The following is a 26,340-nucleotide window of genomic DNA, read 5'->3' as shown; positions in this document are numbered from 1 at the left end:
TTTTGCAAAGTCTTGTTTAGTGTAACTCTGCAATTCTGAGTATTCGCCTTGTTTCCTGTATTTTGGTTTCTTGATCTCTGCATGTTCTTGGATTTCCCTGTCTGCCTGTGTGTTTCTGCCTTATTGTTTGTTTGGACTGCCTTCCCGTGAATTTATGACCCTTTGCCTGTTTTGGACCTTGAGTGTGGATTATCTTTCCAATAAAACTGCATTTGGGTCCTCAACCTTTGAGTCTCAGAGCATTTACAGATTCATTTAAACTATAATATCTGTTCTCATAAAAAATTCTAACACAAGACGATGTTTGTTTTATTTTATTCCCATGTACCCTGCTGACAGAAATATGAAAGGCATGTTTGGTGTTTTATGTTTCTGTATGGGTTATCTTGGGGTCTGTGGGGGTCTGAACTTAAGAAGTTGGCTCAGCATCAGTTGAGAGCATTTTTTGTTTGCATTGGAGCACCTGCCACCCTGCATCTTTAACCTGGTTTATTAAAACTAAGTAGGGGAGAGCTTGGCCAGTGCCTGAATGGGAGACTTATTATGAGACTTAAATTGCTGCTAGAAGTGAGACCAACAGGGGGTGCTCGCTCTGAGGTCTCTTTCTCTCTGTCCTAATGCTCCAGTATAGCGATGAGGATGCTACTGTACACTGTGAAAAGGCACCATTCTTTGAATGAAATGTTAATTTGAGGTCAGTGAAAGACAGAAAGCAAGACATGTTCATTGTCTTGCTTGGCACGGTTATGACTATATCCCAGTAAACTGCCTTCCTGTGATTTGAATTAATGTTTATAAACCTTTGATGTACATCATGCCCAAAAGTCTACTGATTGGTTCAAACCTCTATAGGCCACCAGATTTACACTTTATAAATAGAGAAAAGATTTGCAGTGCATTACAAATTACAATTTACATACATTGTAATTTACAGCAGCTTTTTTATTGTTGTCATTTATGTTGTCTTTTTTCAGAAACTGCATCAACACGAAGCATCCATTACGGACAACCATCTACAGAGATCCAGGAGTAGCTCAGAGCACCGGAAAGAGAGAGCTGACGCACACAGAATTCAACCTGCAGTGACAGCTGCACATGTACATTATAACAGATTGGAATTCTTTACTGACAAGGCTTCACTTCCACCTTGACGACACTCACATAACATGCACCAAGTTCATCTAGAGGAGAACCTCTGGGAAACAGCATGACAAGGAGATCGCTAACTATTACAGATAAATCCCAGAGAGTTAGTAGAAATTCTTTTTGTGATTTACACCAAAATAAATAAATAAATAAATTCTCATTTTGACACATAAAATGTGGGACTTTCAGTAAACTCTTCACATGGACTTGTTGTTCAATTTTTCAATTGCATTATAAGGTAAATGATGAATTAAAAAAACAAACAAAAAACTCTCCTTATAGAGTCCAGGTCAGTCTTATATTCCTTTGGAATACTTCACAGACATACCAATTCACCTCATTTGTTAACACACAAAGAGATGAAGTAATTCATAAGTGCTTATTCAAAGTGCTTCCACATATTTCCACTACTTTTTCACAGAGTGTTTTCAGTAGATTTGCAAAATGTCCAGAACACAGTATCAGCAATTATAGTCAAATGTAGAATGAAGGACGTTACCCTTTTGAAAAGCAATTATCATTCATAGAGAGCCAACAAAACACTTGGTTTTCACTATGAGGGTTACAAGGCAATATTTTTTAATATCAATGTATCACTACAACATACACTAAACAATCGTGCGTAAACACACATACACATAAATTCAATTTGACATCTCAGTCATCTCAGACATTTATGTACGTCAAGTATGGACAAAAAGAGCAGCAATATAAATAGAGAACCTTATTTTACAATCTGCCTTGTAGGAATTTGAGAATACAAAGATTATGTAAATACAATACAGCTGAGAGGAATTTTGATAAAGTAGTTTGGTTTACCCTCAGAGGGCAATACCATTGTGCTCTTAAGTTGTCAGAAGCAGCATCTCCTGAAGGCTCTACTGACTCAAAGCGTAGTGGATCCGGTCATTCAGATATCCCTCATGGAATCAAATAAAGTATTTAAAACCAAAAGACCAAAAAGTGTTATCACATTGTCACTCCTTAAAACGCCTGCTGCTTTGTAGCTTTTTGTAGTAGTTTTCCTGTTCAGTGTGGTTCTGATTGCCCTCCCTATCTAACGAAACTAGGGGGGTCTTGCGGCGCAGATTGCGACCTTCTGAGGTTTGACCCACAGGTGGGAGTTGAGGGGGAAGTGGTGGCTGGGGAGGTTGAGGGGGCTGGGGCGGCCCGTGGTCAGCCTCACTGACAGAGGAACAAGGAGAGCTGCTCCTGACATGACGGTAACCGCGGGAACTCTCACGGTTGAGGTTTTTGAGCTCATACGACTCAGCCATGTTTCCATCACAAGAACCTCTCCACTCCCAGGGGTTATTGGGATTGGAGGTCATACGAACTACAGGGTGGTGGGGGGCATGGGCATCAACAGTGATGATACCTGAACCGCTGTCACGTTCTGAGCGATTGGGTGATGATTCTGTACCCGTGATGGACGAGGTACCAGAGGAGGACGAAGTCTCTGAAGATTTTGCTGATCCAGACAGGAGTCCCTGTTGCTTTGACATGGCAATGACCTGCATGATCCGAGGCTGATTCCCTGCCTTTAGAACTGGAATATTAGCACCACTTTTCTCAGTGATGGACAGCCATTTGGCCCGAGTGCTGGCGCTTTTAGGGGATACAGGTGGGGGGACTGAGGGCTGTCCAGGGGGACGAGGGGGCATTACTACTCTTGCACCTACAGGTGGATTAGCTGGCTTGGTAGTTTGTGGAACAGATGGATAGTTTGAAGAATGGACGCTGTCCTCCTCTGTGGTCGTGTCATCACCACCGTCTGAGCCCTGTTCGCTGGTGTCCTCATCAGGCAAACTGCCACCTCGCATCTCCATCGACTTTTGTTTCCATTCAGATACTAATTGCTGTGACCGCATGGGGTCCAGTGGTACAGGAACAGGTACTGTCACCAGACGTCTAGTTGGCTCCTCTGGAGCTGTAGCACGGGGTAATGTGTTACTGAAAGTTACCATGGTCTCCTTACCCATTGGGCTGCGAGGCGCCAGTAGCTCCACATCCACACTGGCCCTCTTTAAGCTTCCCAATGAGTTTTTCTCTCGCTGTACAGGCCGGTTTAGCCCGTCTAGAGATGCTGGTGATGTGATTTCCTCATTGCTCTCAGAAGCATGGCCTTTGTTATAGACAGAGTCATGACCTCGCTGGGCCAGAGCCCTTAAAGCATCCTTCTGCAGAGGAGGGGGTTGCGGGATGACAGTGTCTTCAGGAGATTTGAAGTTGGCAACAGCATGGAAGGCCTGGAATGAATCAACTTTCAATCTAGTGTGGCTTAATTACATTGTTTAGTTCAATGACACGACAATTAACAACACTCCTATCAAGCAATCAGGGTTTGGTTTAGGGTTAGAGTAATGCTTAGGGCTGGGGCTGAGGATTAAACAATTGATTAAAGGTGTAGTTAATGGTTAAGGTTTGAGATAGCATTAAGGATAGGGTTAGTAGTATGTTTGTTAATCACCAAATCACCAAATCACCGAAAAAGGTGATTATCCATAATTCTAACTGGCAGAACGACAGTCACTCATTTGGTTCATGCTTTTATCCAAAGTGACTTAGATAGCATTCAATGGCATTCATATTTTATACCCCATAATATCAGTTTCTGCATTCCCTAGGTATCAAAATAGATTTGTCATTGCTAGTGCCATGTTCTACTGCCAAGCCTGCTACTAGAATGCTACCTTCCTGCTGAAGGAGTAGATTCTGGAATCCACTGCCGCTTCAATATGTATCTTTTAAGTTATTTGTCAACATTTATCTTTCTGTTAAATTATTTGAATGACTTTTTCAACGTATGTTAAAGCATTTCTTTTCATTTTCAAACACTAGAAAATAATTTTGAATATTGTACCTCTCACTGAGAGAAAAGAACATGTTATCAGTATGTTTTGGGAAAGTTTCCTGATCAGAGCAGAGCTCAGATCAACTTCAGCCTTGAAGAAGCTGTGAAACGTGTGTATCTGTGTATGTGGGCTGTGTTCTGTGCAGATTCTTTGTACTGGTGGACAACTGGCACTCTGCTTGAGACCAGCAGACTCCATGTCATGACCCCAAAATGACATCCAGTACCTAAATCCAGAGTCCCCTCGTCAGCATCGTGACGAATGGAGATATGCTTCTGACTATCTGTCTATGTGTGGAAGATTACCAAATTTGTCTATTTTCCTTAGCCAATCAGAATCATTCAACCTGAAGTAATGATGTAATTAGTTGACTCTGTTAGAGTATGAAATCTTTGTGAGACTTGAAGCTGGCTTCTGCTGATGAAACTGCAAACTATTCGTAATTAAATTTTTCTTCAATTTATTTTATTTTTTTTTTTAAACTTTGACTCTGGGTCTTTATTCAACATATGTGGTTTCAAGGGTCCTAAACTGTTTATCCCCAACACTGCAAACTTCAGTTTCAATTCTGCTTCAACACTCATGCCTGCCTGTACTTTTTAGTAATCGTGAACACTTTAATTAGGTGGTTCAGGTATATTTGATTAGGGTTGGAGCTGAACTCTGTAGGATGGTAACCCTCCAGGAGCAGGATTGGCTACCCTTGATACTGTTTAAGCTACAGCAGGGGTTTTCAAACCTTTCTTGAAGCCTACCCAGCACTGCACATTTTGGGTATCACCCTTATGTAACCTAGCCAAATTAACTCATCAGTTGATTAGTGGAACACTCTATGATTTGATCTGAGTGTATACAATAAGAGAAATATCCAAAATGTGCAGTGTTAGGAAGGCTCTAGGAACGGTTTGGAAAACATTTAGTCCAAAAACATCATTTAGTCAAGTAGGATCAGTGTGTTCCTGGATCAATGTTGTTGGTTGTAAAACAATGTCTCCATCAAAAGGTCTGCCTATGTAGCTCAAACTGTATGGCACTAGCAACTTCAGAGCCATGGGTTCAATTCTCAGGCAATACAGGATTTGGTGTATATCTTGAATTTAAAGTAAGTTGCATCCTTTTTTAGGATTAACAAATGTCAAATGTAAACTGTCATAATCCTGTGGAAACAGATAGTTTGCTAAATGTTGTTGAAGTCCCTAACCCCAGGCTTTGCCCATCCAAACACTAAAATCTGATTAGTTGATTGTAATGTTGCTCCAGAACCAACAAGGATTTTGATGCAGGAACATGTTCTACGTGGGTAAAACATTATTAGCAACATGACATGACAACATGCAAATATACATCAGAAAACCAATCACTCACCAGGTACGCAGCAATACCAGCTCCAATACAGAACCCAACATACACATCGATGGGGTGACTGCGGTACTGGGTAATCTGAGTGAGTCCTGTCAATGCAGCCGCAATGGCAAAGGCAAACACCAGAACGGGTTTGAGCAGCTTGGTGCTATCTGAGATTGTTGAGTTGAAGTACATCTAGAAGAGTAGAGAGCAGCAGAGGTCTCCAGCTGTCATGTGCAAATTAATAACAAGCTGCCTTAGAGCTTCTGACAGTCTGACAAGCGCAAGGTGGGAAGCAGTAACAACTTATCTCCGCGTCTGTCGCTTGAAGTGGATCCTGCCAAGTACCTAGACATGTGAAGCGCTTACTTATAATTAGACTTCCACTAATCTAGCGAACATAATGCAACTGAGCATATTAAATCACACCTTTCTTAAAAATTTGATCAGTGTTGAAATCTATTACTTGTGCCAGTGCATGTGACATGTCTTTTCCAAGCCCATCTAAATTATAATACAATATTATGTTGATTGTTCTTTAATTCTATCTACAGTACAATCACTTTGTACTGTACTAAATACTCTCCATTTCTCTTATAAAGGAATTTACCGCAGTAGCCTGTTAGGTTTACATATATAAACAGTATTTGCTGTAAACATTCAGGAAACACACATTGACACTGTGTTGAAAAGACTTACTGAAATATAAACAGCAGCAAAGGAAGAGAGGGTTGCATGCTGGGAAGGGAAGGTTTTCCTGTCACAAAGGAAAGCAGACATCTAGAGTAAGTCTACACCAGATATGCAGCAGAAGTCAATGTCAAATGTTTAGATTTTTAAAAAAAAGGTGGGTGAATAGGGAGTGCTATACAGGAAGAAAATCACAAAAGGGAGAAAGAAAATGGTGATTGTACAAGGTTGAAATTAAACACAGTTAATCACATAATCAGATGTTATCCAGTGGCTAATCACTCAATTACCTGGCTGATAGAATAGCATGCTGATCCTGGCCAGAGCAAATGTCTTTGGTGATGTAAGGGTTCTTGTCACAGGACACACCTGGGACAGTATAATTGGGTTTGCACACTGTGAGAAAGAATGGTGTGTGGTAGCCAGTGGCTAGCTGGATGACATCAGTAACTAGTGCTGTTGCACAAAGCCCAAACACATGAACCCCTAAAAAGAGAGACAGATTATGAGGAATGAAGCATTGATGACTCATTTCATCAGCTTCATGTAACACTCTGTGCCTGACTAATGTTACATAATGTTCAACTGCATCATTTCTGTTCAGATTTCATTTTGCACACTGTGAAGTCACAAAATACAAAAAAAAATACATTTAGTTTTAAACTTTTACTAAAGTAAAAATGACAGTGTAAGGCAGGGGTCTCCAAACTCGGTCCTGGAGAGCCACTGTCCTGCAGAGTTTAGCTCCAACCCCAATTAAACACACCTGAACCAGCTAATCGAGGTTTACTAGGCATACTAGAAACTTCCAGGCAGGTGTGTTGAGGCAAGTTGGAGCTAAACTCTGCAGGACAGTGGCCCTCCAGGACCGAGTTTGGAGATCCCTGGTGTAAGGCAATTGGAGGCCAGTATTGTAATGTAAATCCACACTAAAACTCTTATCTCACATAACCCTCAGATTCAGCATATTTTTGCACCAAACACTCTGGTTTTTGCAATACAAAATTGCCTTACAATGAAAAGACTGTTACGTACCAACAAAACGAACAGTTCTCCGCAGAAAAGAGTTAAAATTACATCCACCAGCATTGATGCTTCCCTCAATCCCTGGACGGACCTTAAGTTTGGACTGCATACAATACAGCAGACCTTCACCCATCATGATCTGAACACAACAGAATTATATAATTGTTAATCAAAAACTTTTTAACTTTGGCCTGTGTAAATAAAATTTGATGATAATTAAATATAATCAAATGATTTCAGATATTAAATGTAGAGAAATATAATTTAGACCTAAGTTTGTATCTTTTCTCTGGAGAAGAAAGTTAATACATTTGATAAAAGGTAAAGAACATTTTTTTTCTTTGGAACATTGTGCACATGTTGACTTTAACAACCCTGACAAGTTAGGTCACAAATGTTAGAAATATTTAAATACAATAAGTTGTTATGATTGCTCTCATCTCACAGAGGCAGCAGGGCCAGCAAATGCCAGACTCAGGAGCATGAGCAGAGGGATGAGCTCATCGCCGCTGTCCACGTAGGGCATGCTGAGCGAACGGTCATGGCAGCGGAATCCCACCTGCGCTGGCTGGAGCACATCCGTCAGTTCCAGGAAGTACAGTGAAACCATGGAGGACGCCACAATGGGTAGCTATTTTCTCAGGGGATGGAGAGTGTGTGTAATTACATGGTAATTACAAATTTATTACAATGTAATAAATGCAATAGTCTTTTTCAATTTTAAAATGTACTAAATTGCTCTTTCTCAAGTACAAACAGATATTAAAGATTGATACAAACATATCAGCATCAGAGCACAGTTTAAATACTGTAGAGCGACTGTGGCAGATGGCTGTTAAATGTCAACACAGAGTACTGTACTCCAGGGCTGACAGTGTCAAACTCAACAAACTCAAACTAACAAACTAACAACAAACTAACAAACTCAAACTGAATGCTATTATGCATTTTCAATTATGTCTTCAACAAAAATGAGGAAGCCCAGTTGCATAGACTGTGTAATGTAATTACCTGAGACATTAATTGCTGTATTGAAGTATTAAACTGCTAAAAAATTATGGCACGTACCTCTACAAAATAGAAGCAGGGTAGCAGCGTCAAACTGTCTTTGGGCGGTTTCTTCTTGATTTTTTCACGTGCAGTCATCATGGTGGTGGTCTTCTGAAGTTATTCTGTCAACACGAGTTCATTTACGAGACCCCATGAAAAGACTGGACAAGTGCAGTTTATTTACTGCACATCACAGCCGTGAACCATGATTTGCTATTTGCTAATGCTAATCAGAAGGCGGTATTATTCTAGAGAGCATTTGATTGGACAAAAATTTAGATACGCCCATGAATGTAACATGAGAAATATATTCTTAAATATGTATTTTTTAAATGTGTAATTTTAATATAAAGATATAAAGATAACAGACATGGACTATCATTTAGGCTAATATAAACAGCAAGATAATTTTAACCTTCAACTGCCTATATATCTCAAAATGTACTTCAAATGGCACAAAAAAATGCTTTTTAAATCTTAAATCAAGTTTGGGTAATTGCTATTTTTTACATTTATATTTTGCACAATAGAAATATATTAAGATATAAAAAAGTAATATGTGAAAAAATCCAAGAAATTTATGAGGAAACGAATATTTATAATATATTTATATATTTAATTATATTTTGAAATATAAATGTGTGAGCTTTGGTTATATCCACAGGAAAAGGCCTGCACAAAAATGTTCAATTATTTTCTCATCTCAAACAGAATGAAGCCCTCCTGAATAAATGGATAACAGACTGTGTGGCTGAGGAAAAAATATTATTAAATAAACAGCTCCTCTTAGAATATTCTCAAAAGAGCATAATGAACAAATGTTGATGTGGGCTATTGTTTGAGCAGGCATTGAGAGAATAGTGTTTCATGCTCTTTGCCAAATCAACAGTGACTAAACAAGGCACTTGTCCTGAAGACACTCTCCCAACTCTCGAGTGGGAGTGAGTGAGGCTCTGCTGAAATTAGCAGGGAGCCTGTTTTCAAGAGAGGGAGCTCTGTTTATCTCGAAGAGCCGCATATGTCTCACAGGCAAAAGATTTCTGAGTGTGTGTGTGACTTTTAAGGAAGAATCCATAGGCGCTAAGTTCTCTCCAAAAAGACTGTTTGTGCTCACACATACTCACAGTGAGAGACTTTGACTGCGGAGAAAGTTAATTAAACTTGACTGGGTTTCTCACACGAATCTGTTCCCTGTGAAAGTGGGGTTAAAGAGTGGGCTGTGCAACACTGCTACTTTTTGACCCTGGTTTGTAAGCAAGAATCCAAGCAAAATTTATCCACGAAACTGCAGAACAATATATGGGTCGATAAAGATTTGGAGCCACGATAACCAGTCAAGGCAAAATCATTATACACTTGAAAAGACCCAGGAAAAATCAATATTGTAATCAGATAAGAATGAGCTAGATCAGTCTTGCTAATGTCCACACATCATGAGAAAAGTCCCTGATGATGATTTCAATTACTCTGGAAATTTAGAAATTCAACACTTTGATTATTGTTCATGGAATAGACTTTATCTATCTATCTATCTATCTAGCTATCTATAGGCTTATTTATAATGAAATGTACAAAAGACAGGGTGGAACAGTAACATGCAAAATGACAGGTATGCAAGTATGCAAAATGACAGGAATATAATAGGCCTGCCTATTAGACTAAATGATTGTCACGATTGCAGTAGTGAATTAAATGCCAAGAGTTTTTTTTTTTTTTTTTAATCACTCAGGAATTTATCAGGTGTAGGTCCATTGACCAGGTGTGAGTTGAACTGAAAATCGCTGCACATGAATGACCTGCAGTCGATATCAATACCCTCACGTTTACATAGATTTTCCTGCCTAAATCATTTTGATTCATACAATAAAGTGAGACTGAGATTGTGTTTGTTATGTAAAACTAAAATTGCTGCCGTATAGCAGCGTCACTGCGACAATCTCAGTGATCATTTATCGAAATAATAGGCTAACGTTACTGCATCTCCACTGGACGCGACGCGACAAGCACGCGTTTTCTCCCACATAGGTTAATTATAATGGCAGCGTTCTTGTCGCGTCGCGTCGGGGGTACACGCTGTTTATTCTGACAGATCTGCTGCTGTTCATCATGCAGGTAAAATTCTGAGGGAAAATCTCACCTTGACTGCGAAAACAGACGATTGTCTGGAGGAACGGGGATATCCTGAGTGAAAAATTCCCAGCTTATTCCTTCTTCACGAGGTTATACTGCGGCTCTTTCAGTTCATATTCCTCTTTCTGCTCACGTTTTCCACGGAGCAATCACGCAGCCGTGGACTCCTGTTATATGCCTGCCTGCTGGAGCCAACCACAATATTCCTCAACTCACTTGAGCTGCTGGCACAGCTGCTGTTCTGCAGTCAGACATCCATTATCTGAGGGGCTTCAGTAGCAGAAGGACCCCACTATAAGAGATAACAACGATCTGTCAGAGCTGTATGAAGCTGCTTCAATTGATCTTAATAGAAAATATGTCCATCATCAACAGTTATCAAGTGTGGCAGCATTCCTGAGCATCTTCTGAGTGTGAGATCTGTGGTGATCTCCTCCAGCAGTGGTAACATATAGCTACTGCACAGGTAATGTGTTTAGATAACAGGGTGGGGTGGAGAGGGTAACTGGTTTATTGGACAACTTATGTTCAATAGCAAGACGGCTTCCCTTCCAGCAGTGTTAGGGACCACCAAATAAGCCAAATACAATTGGATTGCATGTGTTTTATTACTTTAATTTAATGAAGATGGAATAAAGAATGTAAGACACAAATCTGTTAGAATGCATTTATTTGCATTATATTTTTAATTTTCATGCATTCATTTTATATGCTAGTTCATTAGAGGTGACTCAATAAACCCATGTGATTCAAACAGTAGGCCTACTTATTATGTCAGTATAATAATGTGTTTATAATAAAACAGACCCCCTATATGAAATGCCAAATTGTTTAGGTAACAATTTTTTTTTTAATCTATAGTTAATAACATTAACAATCTTTCCTCAATAACACCTATCATACATTTATAAATACATTTTAAGTAGGCTATAGAAGATACTTTGGGGTTGGTAAGATTTTTTTTTTAAAAATATATTTTTGAAAGAAGACTCTTATGCTCATTAAGGATGCATTTATTTAATCAAAATACAGTTAAAACAGTAATATTGTGAAAATAAAATTTTCAATTTAAAGAACTTTTCTATGTTAATATAATTTAAAACAAAAGCTGAATTTTCAGCATCATTACTCCAGTCTTCAGTGTCACATGATCCATTAATGATAACATTTATTATTAGCAATATTGAAAACAGTTGTGCTGCTTAATATTTTTGTGCAAACTTTGTGCAAATTTTTTAAAGATTTTTTTGATGAATGAAATAAAATAAAAGCATTTATTTGAAATAGAAATCTTTTGTAACATAAGTGTCTTTGCTGTCACTTTTGATCAATTTAATGCATCCTTGCTTGCCTAATAAAAGAAATAATTTCTTTAAAAAAATCTTGCTGACCTCAAAATTTATATCAAGAAAATCCATTATAAACATTAGAATTATATATAAAATATATATAATATAATATATATAAAAATATTATATCCTTTATTTTTAAATGACCCTTGGGGCACCACTGATTTTGATTTTGATTTTCTTTGCTTGCTTCCAGATGGTCTGAATATGGGGACAAACTATGGTTGTACTGAGGAAAAAGTGTGAACCCCTAGCAAGCTACTGCCACTGAAGGCCTGGAGAGATGCCCAATGGCCCACTGGCCATGTCTCTGCTGAGCATCCCATGCTGCGATGACCTCTTGAATCAGAGCCAAAGCTGGCTGACACACTCCTCTTCTTGATTTTCTATTTATTCCTGTGGACAAATCTTCATACTGTCCCTACAGTTAAATAGTGCTGTCACTGAAGTGGCTGTCAGTGTCAACACGTAAGTAATTGATCATTCTAATGGTCTGTTGTGGGCAGAATCAGTAGGGCATCTTTTGTATCTACTGATGTAACACATGATGCTAATTTGTCAGTAAATAAGCAACATGTATATATAACATGACTGTGTTTGTCAGGTTTAGCACCTCCCTATGGTTGTCAGATGACAAACAATTGTATATGACATTTCTAAAAAGAAGAATTTTTGTTAGGGAGACCAATACCACTTTTTCCAGAACCAGGGCGATACCGATACTTTCATTTTTGGTACTCACCTGTACCTATACCTATATTTTCATGGCATTTGTCATTTTTAAATATGTTAGGTAGAGAAACCAAAATAATATGAATCATATTCATTGGTTTAATTTGTTTAGGGTTAGGTATATAAGTATATACAGTGCTCAAAAAATTAAAGGTCCCGTTCTTCATGATCCCATGTTTCAAACTTTAGTTAGTGTGTAATGTTGTTAGAGTATAAATAAAATCTGTAAAATTTTAAAGCTCAAAGTTCAATGCCAAGCGAGATATTTTATTTAACAGAAGTCGCCTACATCGAACGGCCAGTTTGGACTACATCCCTCTACTTCCTTCTTTAATGACGTCACTAAAACAGTTTTTTGACTAACCTCCGCCCACAGATACACAAGAGTTGCGTTTGTAGAGTGTGTTTGTCGCCATGGTCAAACGCTTTATTTTCAGTAATCACCGCATTCCGGCTCAAATTGGGGTAAAATTAAAGACATTTTACAATAACACTGAGCGCATTTCAGTTATGGTAAGAGGCTACTTTTCCGACGGTGCGCTCAGAGCTTCAATCACAACACAGAACCGCTGGCACAACCAGAACTTAACATTTCTGAAGGAGGGACATAGAACAAGGTCATCAGCACTAAACAGCGGTATGAGAAATTATGTGAAAAATACTGTGTTTTTTTAACGCGAAACATGAACACATGATATTGCAACTATAAACCCAAAGCAAAACAGAAAAACGACCTTTAAAGGAAGACTTTTTAATCAGAGAATAGAATCAAGTTACTCCTGGGATATTGATCTGTCATTTAAGGAGGGGGGTTGTTTCCAGAATTCTGAAATTAACAACAGGTGCACTTGGGAAACAATTTTTTTACAGGTGGAGGCCACTGACATTTTTTTCCCCTACTGTTTTTCACTAGTTTTGCATTTGGCCAGGGTCAGTGTCACTACTGGTAGCATGAGGTGATACCTGGACCCTACAGAGGTTGCACAGGCAGTCCAACTCCTCCAGGATGGAACATCAATACGTGCCATTGCCAGAAGGTTTGCTCCCAGCACAGTCTCAAAAGCATGGAGGAGATTCTGGGAGACAGTCAGTTACTCTAGGAAAGCTGGACAGGACCGTAAAAGGTCCTTAACCCATCAGCAGGAGGAACAGGATGAGCACTGCCAGAGCCCTACAAAATAACCTCCATCAGGCCACTGGTGTGAATGTCTCAAACTGTCAGAAACGGACTTCATGAGGGTGGCCTGAAGGCCCGACCTCCTCTAGTGGGCCCTGTGCTTACTGCCCGGCACTGTGGAACTCGATTGGCATTTGCCATTGAACACCAGAATTGGCAGGTCCGCCACTTGCGCCCTGTGCTTTTCATAGATGAGAGCAGGTTCACCCTGAGCACGTGACACATGTGAAAGGGTCTGGAAAAGCCGTGGAGAACTTTATGCTGCCTGTAACATTGTTCAGCATGACTGGTTTGGTGGTGGGTCAGTGATGGTCTGGGGAGGCATATCCATGGAGGGACGCACAGACCTCTACAGGCTAGACAATGGCACCCTGATTGCCATTAGGTATCGGGATGAAATCCTTGGACCCATTGTCAGACCCTACGCTGGTGCAGTGGGTCCTGGGTTCCTCCTGGTGCACGACAATGCCCGACCTCACGTGGCGAAAGTATGCAGGCAGTTCCTGGAGGAGGAAGGAATTGATACCATTGAATGGCTCCCACGCTCGCCTGACCTAAATCCAATAGAACACCTCTGGGACATTATGTTTCAGTCCATCCGACGCTGCCAGGTTGCAGCTCAGACTGTCCAGGAGCTCAGTGATGACCTGGTCCAGATCTGGGAGGAAGTACCCCGGGACACCATCCGTCGTTTCATTAGGAGCATGCCCCGATTTTGAGTTGCTGCAATGAAATTTCAGCAAAATGGACTAGCCTGCTGCATCATTTTTTCACTTTGATTTTCGGGGTCTTTGAATTCAGTCCTCTGTAGGTTGATCATTTTCATTTCCACCAAACAATGTGGCATCCTTTCATTCCTAACACATTACCCAGTCCATATCAGTATAGATATCCAGAATGATATTTTTCCCCATTGAGAACTGTTTTCAAAGTGTTCCTTTCATTTTTATGAGCAGTATATTTCCTTCAGTTATTTTCATGCTTAAAGGGTTAGCTCACCCAAAAATGAAAATTCTGTCATTAATTACTCACCCTCATGTTGTTCCAAACTCGTAAGACTTTCGTTCATCTTTGGAACACAAATAAAAATCTTTTTGATGAAATATGAGCGATTTTGTCCCTCCATAGACAGCTACGTGACTGACACTTTGATGCTTCAAAAAGTTCATAAAGAGACACGAAGAGACACGATTGCTTTACATGATGAACAGTTTGAATTTAGGCTTTTATATAAACATTCATCAACTTGCACATCTGTTGTGGTAAATGGAAGCTCAAGCATGACATTCAAGAACTAATGTTCGCCTGACATTAAAGAACCAATGAAGTTCATTCTTGTGTGTTACAAGCAGGTTCGGTTCAGCTTTAATGTTCACTGATCAATGTTTATATGTGAATAAAAGCCTAAATTAAATCTGTTCATCATATAAAGCGATGGGGTCTCTTTAGAAAATTTGGACTAAACCGCTCAATTCACATGGATTAGCTTTACGATCTCTTTATGAACTTTTTGAAGCGTCAAAGTGGTAGTCACGTAGCAGTCTATGGATGAACAGAAAGGTCTCAGTTTTCATTAAAAAGATCTTCATTTGTGTTCCAAAGATGAATGAAAGCCTTACAGATTTGGAACAACATGAGGGTGGGTAATTAATGACAGAATTTTCATTTTTGGGTGAACTAACCCTTTAATTATGCCTGTTAAAATGTATTGTACAAGCTTGTTTCTTTCACTGTTCATTCTATTGCTCTATCATATTTCATCTTTCATTTAATAGCACAGGGCATATTTAGAGCTTTTTCAAAGGCTCAATAGAACAAAGATACAAATGCTTTTCAGGTTTCATGGTAGGTCTAACAGTTGTCTTCACTGTATAAATTAAATATAAATGAATTTTTATTAAAGTTACAAATGTCATTCAGTCAAGAGCAATGAATGATTTTTTTGTCCATTGTTGTTTGATTAACATTAAAAAACAGCAGCAGGTGTATTAGGCTGCTGTTCCTTTAAGACAGAATGCACAGATCCAATATACTGTTACGCATCAGTTTTATTTCTCAAATGTTTACATTTACTTACCAACTTGCATTGGATACTTGCAAAGATGGGAGTTTTTACATAATTTTGTGTCAGTTTAAGCACAAGACGATGTGAAAGAGAATTTTATTCATTCACACGGCTTTCTGGGCGTGCACTTCCGATGTTTGTGCACAGTAAAGTTCTTGTCCTGTAAATGTCCTGTAAATATGTAGGAACTACTCGTTATACATAAATCCCATAACAAGGCTCATTTAAAATGGACTGTGGCAAAGTGGAAAACTGTTCTGTGGTCAGACGAATCAAAATTTGAAGTTCTTTTTGGAAAACTGGGATGCCATGTCATCCGGACTAAAGAGGACAAGGACAACCCAAGTTGTTATCAGCGCTCAGTTCAGAAGCCTGCATCTCTGATGGTATGGGGTTGCATGAGTGTGGCATGGGCAGTTTACACATCTGGAAAGGCACCATCAATGCAGAAAGGTATATCCAAGTTCTAGAACAACATATGCTCCCATCCAGACGTCGTCTCCTTCAGGGAAGACCTTGCATTTTCCAACATGACAATGCCAGACCACATACTGCATCAATTACAACATCATGGCTGAGTAGAAGAAGGATCCGGATACTGAAATGGCCAGCCTGCAGTCTTTCACCCATAGAAAACATTTGGCGCATCATAAAGAGGAAGAAGCGACAAAGAAGACCCAAGACAGTTGAGCAACTAGAAGCCTGTATTAGACAAGAATGGGACAACATTCCTATTCCTAAACTTGAGCAACTTGTCTCCTCAGTCCCCAGATGTTTGCAGACTGTTATAAAAAGAAGAGGGGATGCCACACAGTGGTAAACATGGCCTTGTCCCAACTTTTTTGAGATGTGTTGATGCCATGAAATTTAAAATCAACTTATTTTTCCCTTAAAATGATACATTTTCTCAGTTTAAACATTTGATATGTCTTCTATGTTGTATTCTGAATAAAATATTGAAACTTAAAACTTCCACATCATTGCATTCCGTTTTTATTCACAATTTGTACAGTGTCCCAACTTTTTGGAATCAGGTTTGTACTTTAAAATGTTCATTAATACAAATCAGAAGGCAAATCTATTTTTTTTATTACAAAAATGTTTATTACAAACTATAACATTACAAAACAAAATACATGGTTCATATTTACAACAGCAAAAAATAGAACATTATTCACTCTCTCCAGCAGACATTGTGGCTGGGAGAAGGTCCTGTAGGACATGTTTTAAAGAAAATAAAGATTGCTTTGTTGTACAGATGTATACGTTGGTTTGCAATGAGAGACCCATGCAGCTTTAACATTTCCTCATTTCTAGATGGTGTGATCTTTATGTTAGTGTGGAGGGGATTCTTCTCCAGAGACCTCCACACAGACAGTTCTTGATCCAGCGCTGCTCCCACTGTCTCATGGCGTTGGTTTTATTTGGGGATCTCAGCATGGTGACACAGCCACACCTAAACAGACCAGAAAAACAAGAGTTCATTGTGGAGTACGGTTGGGAACCGAGAACCAGTTCTCATCTAGAACTGGTAGTATTTTTTGAAAAGAACGGAACCGTGCAAGATTTCTAATATTTTGTTTTTTTGAAAGAAACTAATACTTTTATTTAGCAAGAACACATTAAATGGATTAAAACTGACAGTATATAATGTTTATAATAATCCTAAAGATTTCATATTTTGCATTTTCTATTCACCAAAGAATCCTGAAAAAAAAATCATGGTTTTCACAAAAATACTATTTTCAAAATCAATACTGATTTTGCTGAGCACAAATGGCATAAATGGCATTTTAAAATATATTAAAATATACAACTGTAATTAAAATTTCACAATATTACAGTATTTTTACATTTTACATACATGTGTGTATAGAATTTATCCTTTGTTTTTTTCAAAAATACATTTTAACAGCTTTATGAACTAATTTGTTGTCAAAATTTCACTTGAGGAATACTTCTAAAGTGATACCTGGTGCAAGCTTTGCTGTCCTCTGTTGGAGAGATGCCCAAATGTAAACATCGCAGATGGTCCATCCTCTGAGATGCTGGAATTCTATAACAACACCAGCAAAACAGAAATGCTCTAACCACTGGCAACAATTAAACATTTTTATTAGACAATTATCTGTCAAATCAATTCCTCAGATATTAGACTTGGACTATAGCGCACAAGTTATACGGACAACTTTTATGCTGCTTTTTTTTTTTTTTTTTTTATCCATTTTGGAGCTTGGCTGTCTAGTCTTTATTACCTTTCATTATCTTGAAAAAGTGGATATGATATTCTTTAAAAATGCATCTTTTGTGTTCCACAGAAGAAAGAAAGTTATACAGATTTAGAACAACATGAGGCTGAGTAAATGATGATAGAATCTTTTTTGGTGAACTGTCCCTTTAAGAATCCCATAATCACTCACCTGAACACCTCCACCTGTGCGTTGGGGTTGACCCCGGGCAGGGTGTATGGTTTGCCAAACTGAAGTCTGAGCGGGTGTTTGCTCTGAATCTTAGTGATGACACCATCGTTGATGGGCAGCCAGTCCATGCTGGGTACTAGGAGCTGACTGGGCAGCAGACAGCACTCATCAATCAATGTCTCATCGGGGTCCTGCGGGTGACTCTCATCTCGAGCTGCCAACCAAAAGAAAACAGCAAAACAGAGTTTTTTTTTTTTTTTTCTCCAAGATTTAACAGCTTTTTCACTGAACTGACATGTTGGCCTAAAGAGTGACAGAGGATCTAACTCACAGCAGAGCCAGAGTTTAGTGAGCAGGCGGAAGAGGAGAAACATGCTGTCCTGGTTGTCAGATGTGGCTGTGTAGATGGGCAAACAGCCTGGTTTCAGCAGGCCCCAAATACGGATCATCACCAGCATCTCTCTGAGCATGCCCAGAGACGCACCGTCCCGCAGGAACCCAAACCCTGGACGCACAATGGAGCCCTGAAAAGAAAAACAGGTATAAAGCATCATGTAAAACTCAAAATTGTCAGGATCATGACTCTTGGTAAAGGTCGCCCAGTTGAGTTCACCTGGTTGGGCAGGTTGGCCAGCAGGTAAAGAACAAAGTCTCCGACCCACTGAATGAGCTGCTGGAGAGATTGGAGGGGTGGTCCGTCCAGAACAAACTCCTCCGTCTTAAGGTTGATCATCACCTTATCAATGTCTGCAACACATTAACAGATCAGAAATCACCTTTAGTGTCATAAAAAACAACAAAAGTGGGTAGATGGGAGAATTGAAGTATGGATGCTCTGAAGTAGACCTGAATGACTTGATGAATTTTGAATATGAATTATGGCAATTAAATGTCATACAAATAATTGTGATTAAAAAAAGTTAGTTTAGGATTAGTTGGAAAAGTGCATGATATTCTAAGGTAGTCTCTCCATGTAAGCATTAGTATGTTTAATGTACCCGGAACACATTAATAAGGTTGTGTAGCCATTAACACTATCCTACACTATTGTTAACATGAACTAGGCCTAACAATACTTTTAAAGCCTTTTAAATTTTGGCTTCTGTAAATTTCCACAAATGCCAATTTTATAGGATATTAAAATAAAGTTATGTAGCATCATTAAGAACAAACATTTTTTTTAATAATGTTAATAATGGGCAAAAGTTTTTTTTGTTTTGTTTTGATTTTTGCCCCCACTGTCTAACAGCCTGAAGGTTGCTGTGTAATTCTCACCCTGACTAAGACACACTGGGAGAACCATTTCAATAATCCTATATGCATTATTAAAATGGAGAATCGAATCGAATCGCATCGCATCGAATTTTAATGTGAAACGTCTCAAATCGAATCATTCTGAATTTGCAAAAATCGTTCTTGAATTGGACTGAACACCCATGAATCGTGAATCGAATCGATTCACTGTATACCCAAAGATTCACAGCCCTATATAATATAATGCAGTCTGATTAAAACCCACAAGCCTTCATTTAATTTGAAGGAAGACATTTGACTACAACAGTCTTTTTTAATTTTCTTTATCTTTATTCCCTGCCAGATTAGTCCCCTGCTTCTCCCTACCACACCGCTAAAGGAGATACGATATTGCGCATTTGATGGCACTTATGTAAGCACTTAAATTTCCCATATTGGGATGGCAAAAAGTGATTGAAATGAAAACTGCAAAACTGCACAATTATTTTGGTTATCTAAAATAATTGAGGTTAGATCAAATAACCAACAGGCCTACACTGAAGCATCTTTTGGGTGGTGGATGGTAGGTTATTACCAGTGTCAGTGTTTTTGGCACAGATCTCAGAGAGTCTGTCTCCAGGACTCTTGTCAGGGGTGTTGAGCACATGAGGTCTCAGTAAAGACTTCAGCGTGGAGCTGATGGCGATAAGGAGCAGTTTAGCGTGGAAGTCACAGGCTCTTGCTGCAGTGGCAGAGGACAGCTTACACAGAGACGCCTTCACTGCCACTATACGGGTGGACAAAACCTTCATCGGCAGCAATAAAGAGAGAAACCACAAGAAAGTCAATTGATAAGTCATTAAGTGGAAGTTTCTATAATAACAGGCTGATCTACCTGCTGCAGTGCTTGGTTTTGTCTCATGTACTCTTCGTGAAGCTTCTCCAGAAGGTTATGCACCATGCCGGGCTGCGCATGCAGCAGCACGTCCCACCAGTCATACCCAGTCACCATGCAGTACTCCAGGAGGAATAGCAGGTGGCGCAGAAGTGTGTTCATGTCCAGCATTTGGCCCATGGACGGGGACACTCGGAGCATGTGCAACTGAAATCACAGGAGGGGAAATATAAGATCTGAGGGTGCTTCTGACATTGCTAGGTGTCATGCTGTCATACCTTGCCATGATTGTCCACGCCCACCAGTGCCAGAGATGTCCAGGAGAACTGAAGGGCTTTGAAGTGCAGCGTCGGGCCGCCAGCCCTCTGGCGTTTAATGGCAGGCTCTTCTCCTACACGCTGGGAGGAACCAGAGGAACCGTAGAACACCCCCATGGTATGCAGGGAAAGGCGATGGAGAATCTGGATACTGCCATCATGGAATGCCAGTGCAAGACCTGAGGACAACAGAATAAGTCAACCTGAGCCATCAAAGCCAAGTTCTTTGAAGCAGGAGAAAGAATACAAAGGCTTACCAAGGCCTGGGAAGAACTTGGTGTCTGAGGCGACTTTGAGATCAGTGTTTGAGATGGAGATGGGAAGTTTAGGCAGAGCGACAGCAGACACGCGGTCCAGATCGTTGGTTGCTGAGAGGATACGCCACTTTAGAATCATTGGCTGCTTTTCACCTACTAAAAATGGTGACAAAACAAACAACAGGTTTGACTTTTGAAGACATCAGCAGCTTAAGTTTCAATACAGGGGTCAAATTGAGAAAAAACTGAAACGCTTTCAATACTCATTTTCCGCAGAACAGATACACAATACCAGCTGCGCGTTCTCATTCTCGAATCTTTCCGCACACAAACCCGCCTCCCTTCACTCACTCAATTTATTTGCTCTGGATGAATATTGTTGGTGTTACAGGGCTTGAATTTTGCCATGGGACTGCGCATATTATTATCATCATTTTATTAATTTCTGCAGATTTTGTGCTCACACCCAAAGTGTGTGCACATTAAGCCACCTCTTAGTACTAAATTGAGTTCTTTTTCGCTGCTTATTGCACTTAAAGGTGCTCTAAGTGATCCTGGGTGGAGTAACTTTCTGTTGACGTTCGAAGTGTTGTCAAACAAAACAGAGGCTAGCTAGACCATCCTCCTCCTCCTCCTTCTATTGTCATGACAACCAAAGTTTATGGGGACCATTTACCTCCTCCTTAAAACTAAATAATGATGACAAAATAAAATTATAAAAATGAATCAATTTCCCTGTCAGGAGAAAAATACAACAGGAAAACGATTCAAAACATGGCAAATACAGTAAAAGAAAATTAGCAAATATAACAAAACTGTTTTCACCCAAACAGGTAGAAACTGTCAAAGTATGTCAAATATTTCCTAACAGCAGTCAAGAAATTAACAGATTTTAAACCTCGCACGCACCATAAAAGCAGAAAATGTGTCATTCGTGTACAAAAAATGAATGACAATAATAATAATGCTCTTACTTTTGTGTTGCGCTTTAACTTCAAACAGAACTACAGTACATCTTTACTGAAGTACACATTGTAGAACACAACGTAGAACTCTGCACAGTCAAAACTGAATAATTGTTGTTTCAAAGCTCTTTCAGCAGCTGTCGGGGACAAGTATAGAGTGCAATCTGGACAGTTTAAATGTTGCAGATGTCCTGGTATGCACATGACGATGGACAGGAGTAGTCAGTAGTCATTCAACTGTGCTCTGAGAGTTTCAGTTACAGTATATTTACAAAGAGCCTTCGAGTCATCTCCCACCACAGGTGTAATCCACATTTTGAGAGGGTCACTCTCCCTGTCTTTATATAGATACAACTTATATTTATGCCACTTTGGCATAACGATCACTTGCATATGCAGCTACAAGTTTAAAATCTGATCCCTTATCGCGCTAAAAACCAATCACTCATGAGCCAACACCAGCCGACTGTTTATATAGCCTAGTAGTATTTGTTGTACTCCCTTTAAAAACATTGCATTATTGTAAAGTTTACATTTTAAAAGTAAAAAATGAGTGTAATAGACCTTATTCACAGCAGCGATTTTTAACGGGAATGAAAGAGAGGCTGTAAGAGCTAGACTTACATCTCTTCATTACATCTCTCAGACTTACATTTAATGTGTTTTTGGATTGTTCTGCTGATGAAACACTGAAAAAATATCTTTCCAAGAAATTTCAGTAGACACAAAACTCCAGACAACATAAGCTGTGGAAAATTATAAGTGATCTAGGAGTTTTACACAGCTTTTTAAAGCGAATACCATTGAAAACACAGTAAGTCTATCCCTCACAGCCTCGCTTTCATTCCTGTCATGTCGCTTCTCTGAATAAGGTCTACACTGTAACAAAACTCTTTTCCAAATTGTGATTTATGTAACTTACCCACAGGTGATCGATGCTGGAAGATATTATTAACTGGGAGACCCTCCTTCCGCAAGGACCAGCACTCAACAATACTGCCCATTTGACTGGATGCACAGAGCAGCACCTTCAGAAACACAGCAATCACAAAAAAAAAAAAAAACATGTTAAGATATAATAACAGGAAATCAGCGTATAGCATGGAAATTAACATCCAATTTCTGCCCGGAACTGATATATTAAGATTATTTATCATTTTTTAATTTTTTTTGAAAGAAATGAAAATGTACCTGTTCAGAGTTTTCACGTGTCAGGAATTTAAGGTGTGTGACAGCGGGGTACTTGTCCCTCCGGACCGGGTCAGTGGTGCAGCGCATGAATAGCGAGGGCAGTAGCTCAGTGTCAATGCGGCACTTCTCATTCACTACGCTCACGCACACTTTATAGAACTGCACCGGAGAAGAACTGCTGCCATCGGTGGCCGCCACCACTATATTGCCACCGCCCGTGAAGGCGATATCAGCCAGGGCCACACGGCCCCTCAGCCTGCACAGGCTCTCGCTGGCTGTCAGCAGAGTCCCGTTTGGCTTTAACAATGACACAGTCACCAGGCCGCTCACTGTCACTGCTAACCAACCCTCCATGGGCTTCCCACCAAACAACGTGAGAGAGGGGGAGAACTTAACCCGGGAAAACTTCTCTCCAAAGTTCGTAGAGCCAGACTAAAGAGAAACAAAAACATCAGGGTGTTAGTTATGTTTTCAACCGTTAGTTAGTAGGTGGTAAGGAGATTTCCTTACCTTTTCAACATGCAGAGCAAGTTTAACTCCATTGTGTAACCATGAGAGGGATATGATCGGGTCTCCTTCCACTGAGCTGCTCTGTGTGCACTCCCAGCTGTTCACCAGGTGTTCTGTCATGCCCCAACACTTAATCTGACCATCACCATCAGCAGACAACAGCCTCGAGCCTGGCGTACCACACCACACACAAACAATTGAGGATAATGGTGAGAACATTTTTAAATCAATGGGTAAATTTCAAGAACATGCCTGGATCTCATTTAAGTCTAAAAGATAAAAATAAGAAATAATTATATATATATATATATATATAAATGAGTTATATATATATATATATATATATATATATATATATATATATATATATACTTTAATTCATATATATATATATATATATATATATATATATATATGAATTAAAGTAATATAGTATTTTATATATATATATATATATATATAGTTTGAATTATGTTTTATTTTTATGTGTTCAGTTTTAATTTTACTTTTGTTATTTTATGAGGTTTTTAAATTTATTTTACTACTTCGGTTTAGTTCAATTTTTTCTAAATTTTCATTGTATCTCAAATATTATTTTATTTTTTTAATTATTTTTTTATTTTTAAATATAATTTTAAAATTTTGATTATTTTATTTCAGCTTTATTTCAATTAAAGAAAAATGTTTTTTAATAGTTTTAGTTTTAAATAATAATAACCCTTATTTGCAAACTTTTGGATCTACATTTTATATTTTCCCTCCCCAGATGATAAATTATGAAATAATTATATTAATAAAAAAATTAAATAATCTAAATAAAAAAAATTATTTAAATTCTATTGTTCTCCATTTGTAAGTTGCTTTGGATAAAAGCATCTGCTGAATGATTAAATGTGAAATGTTTAAAGTATTTATACATTACAGTAGCATCTATTGTTCTGTCTCAAATTCATGCTGATTTAAATAAAATCATTACATTACCGTAACACAGCAAATATATATATATATATATAAATAATGGTAATGTGGTTAAAATGCATTTAATTTTTAAAATAGTGTTACATGTAACATTAATGTGTCTTTAGGCAAAAGATAATTTCCTATTTTTCATTTTAATAGTAATTATGACCCAGATATGTTCCAGATGTATCACACATTTTATGATTTATATTTTAATCATGTTAACTGACCTGACTGGTCCCATTCCAGGCAGGAAATGACCTCATTGTGACCAGAGTTGATTGAATACACATCCCAGGGGTGATCAGTGTCAATGATGTGTATCATATGACTCAAATCTGCAGCAGAAAAGGCCATCCGTTCATAAATGAATTATCCCCTCATTATTGTTGTTGGAAGTACAGTATTTCATCATAAAAAAACACTGATGCTCTAGGTATGTCTAATTAAGAACCAATTAAAAGTGTATGCTTTTCTTCGTCATTCATTAATAACTCACCAACGGGTCTGGTAATATTGATAATAAAGTCATTGTCCAGACCTTTATCATCCTCCTCATTCTTCAGATCAGTGGTGAAGGCGATGAGGTTTCTACATGACCAGGCGCACACCAGAGGGATTGAGGGACAGTGGTTGCTCTTGGGTCTCTTCTCCCACTCGCAAACATACGCGATCTCCATTATATAATGAATTAAACTGAAGGTTAACGGCACAGATACCTTTACTGAAGATCCTTTAAATATGCAAACAATCACTGTGTGTCAATAAAAGCAAACACTTAGCATCCCTGCTACTGTACAGAAACAGAGCAAAATGAAGAGAATAACAGTTATAAAACTACATGCTACTGCTTTTAAGATAGAACAAGAAAGAAATGTGTTAAAGTATAATTGCCCTGGCATTACGAAATCTATATTAATTATAATAATATCTGCATTTTAAAGCGGCACATCACTGAGCGTGTATCTTCGTCTATGATTTCCGTGTTTAGAGACTCAACTGCGACTTGCTGCCCCCTATCGGACTGGAGAACGACTATAGATTTTTTTTTAAACAGACTTTCTTTCTTTCTTTCTTTCTTTGTAATGTCATAATGGTAAAACATAGCCTGTGCATTGTCTGCACTGCATTTTTTTTGTTTTGTTTAAATTCCTCTACGAAATCAAAGATTTTATTTATTTAAATTAAGATTTTATTTATTTTCTTTTTAACATTTATTTTACGATGTCATTCTTTAATTATTCGAAGTGTCTTTATTTCTGCCATTGTAAAATCTGCATATTTTTGTGTGTTTTTACCTGTGGTCATCCCACCACAACTAGGCGCTATATACTGTACAGGTTTAATGTTACAAGTGGTGCTGCAACTGAATGAAATGCTGTACTGACTAGCCTTTCCACTCTCCAATAATAACGTGATTCATTTACATTTCGAATAAGGAAAGCCATTTTATTGAGTTAGAAAGTCAATTCTTATTTTTTTTTAAATGGACTATTGCAGTATTTATTATAAATGATTTATCCGTGCAAATATTTTTTATTTTAATTAATGTGCCCTTGTAATCTTTAATCAAAATATCTTCCCCTCCCTCTTGCAACGACATCTTTGACGACGTGTTCCAGGCGCGAGGGCGGGACATCCTGTCACTCACACGTGATCGCAACTGTAGTAAACGACAATAAATCTAATGATCCAATCAATTCCCAAAGGACAAAATCATGTCTTGTCCTACATATTTTTCTTGTTCAATAAGCCATTTCACTATACGTCACAATAGTGAAGAAATGACTATAGCAGCTTCTGTTTCATGCCGACAGTTAATTAAAAGTATTAAAGGGTTAGTTCACCCAAAAATGACAATAATGTTAATTATTACTCACCCTCATGTCGTTCTACATCCGTAAGACCTTCGTTCATCTTCGGAACACAAATTAAGATATTGTTGATGAAATCCGAAAGCCAAACTCTCAAGTTCCATAAAGGTACTAAAAACATATTTAAAACAGTTCATGTGAGTTCAGTGCTTCT

General features: G+C 38.5%; 3 protein-coding genes across 4 annotated transcripts in view; all 3 read right to left on the bottom strand.

The window, feature by feature from the left end:
* The window catches only part of magi1b (membrane associated guanylate kinase, WW and PDZ domain containing 1b), a 1,153,738-nt gene that overhangs the window by 431,413 nt on the left and 695,985 nt on the right, over positions 1–26,340 (bottom strand).
* Positions 920–10,661, bottom strand: plppr3b (phospholipid phosphatase related 3b). Its single transcript, XM_048172265.1, has 8 exons — positions 10,249–10,661; positions 8,130–8,233; positions 7,507–7,692; positions 7,071–7,200; positions 6,326–6,521; positions 6,045–6,102; positions 5,367–5,540; positions 920–3,395 (listed from the first exon to the last, which is right to left on the bottom strand). Exons 2-8 carry the CDS (start codon positions 8,208–8,210, stop codon positions 2,124–2,126), a joined length of 2,097 nt encoding a protein of 698 aa, XP_048028222.1. The 5' UTR covers positions 8,211–8,233; positions 10,249–10,661; the 3' UTR covers positions 920–2,123.
* Positions 16,646–25,329, bottom strand: med16 (mediator complex subunit 16). Of its 2 annotated transcripts, none has more exons than XM_048172263.1 (14): positions 24,812–25,329; positions 24,543–24,650; positions 23,353–23,522; positions 22,843–23,274; positions 22,574–22,679; positions 20,687–20,842; positions 20,391–20,608; positions 20,113–20,319; positions 19,813–20,023; positions 18,598–18,731; positions 18,316–18,508; positions 17,985–18,198; positions 17,537–17,620; positions 16,646–17,020 (listed from the first exon to the last, which is right to left on the bottom strand). In XM_048172263.1, the coding sequence occupies exons 1-14, from the start codon at positions 24,990–24,992 to the stop codon at positions 16,894–16,896; spliced, it is 2,541 nt and encodes an 846-aa protein (XP_048028220.1). In that variant the 5' UTR covers positions 24,993–25,329; the 3' UTR covers positions 16,646–16,893. The 2 variants fall into 2 exon arrangements, with proteins under 2 accessions (XP_048028220.1, XP_048028221.1); XM_048172264.1 differs by having other exon boundaries at positions 24,854–25,329.

The sequence above is a fragment of the Megalobrama amblycephala genome, linkage group LG21 (genome assembly GCF_018812025.1).
Source record: "Megalobrama amblycephala isolate DHTTF-2021 linkage group LG21, ASM1881202v1, whole genome shotgun sequence".
Lineage (NCBI taxonomy): Eukaryota > Metazoa > Chordata > Actinopteri > Cypriniformes > Xenocyprididae > Megalobrama > Megalobrama amblycephala.
The sequence above is the reverse complement of the archived record's forward strand: the minus strand, read 5'-3'. Positions and strand labels throughout refer to the sequence as shown.

What these genes read in the sequence shown, in the direction of transcription:
- plppr3b (XM_048172265.1), bottom strand. Translation starts at nt 8,210, where the DNA reads ATGATGACTGCACGTGAAAAAATCAAGAAGAAACCGCCCAAAGACAGT. An exon ending in TTGCTGGCCCTGCTGCCTCT is followed by an intron (nt 7,201 to 7,506) that starts GTGAGATGAGAG and finishes TGTTGTGTTCAG; the next exon opens with ATCATGATGGGTGAAGGTCT. An exon ending in CATGCTATTCTATCAGCCAG is followed by an intron (nt 6,103 to 6,325) that starts GTAATTGAGTGA and finishes CCTTTGTGACAG; the next exon opens with GAAAACCTTCCCTTCCCAGC.
- med16 (XM_048172263.1), bottom strand. Translation starts at nt 24,992, where the DNA reads ATGGAGATCGCGTATGTTTGCGAGTGGGAGAAGAGACCCAAGAGCAAC. An exon ending in GCGTGGACAATCATGGCAAG is followed by an intron (nt 20,320 to 20,390) that starts GTATGACAGCAT and finishes CTGTGATTTCAG; the next exon opens with TTGCACATGCTCCGAGTGTC. An exon ending in CACTAAACTCTGGCTCTGCT is followed by an intron (nt 18,199 to 18,315) that starts GTGAGTTAGATC and finishes TTTGGTTGGCAG; the next exon opens with CTCGAGATGAGAGTCACCCG.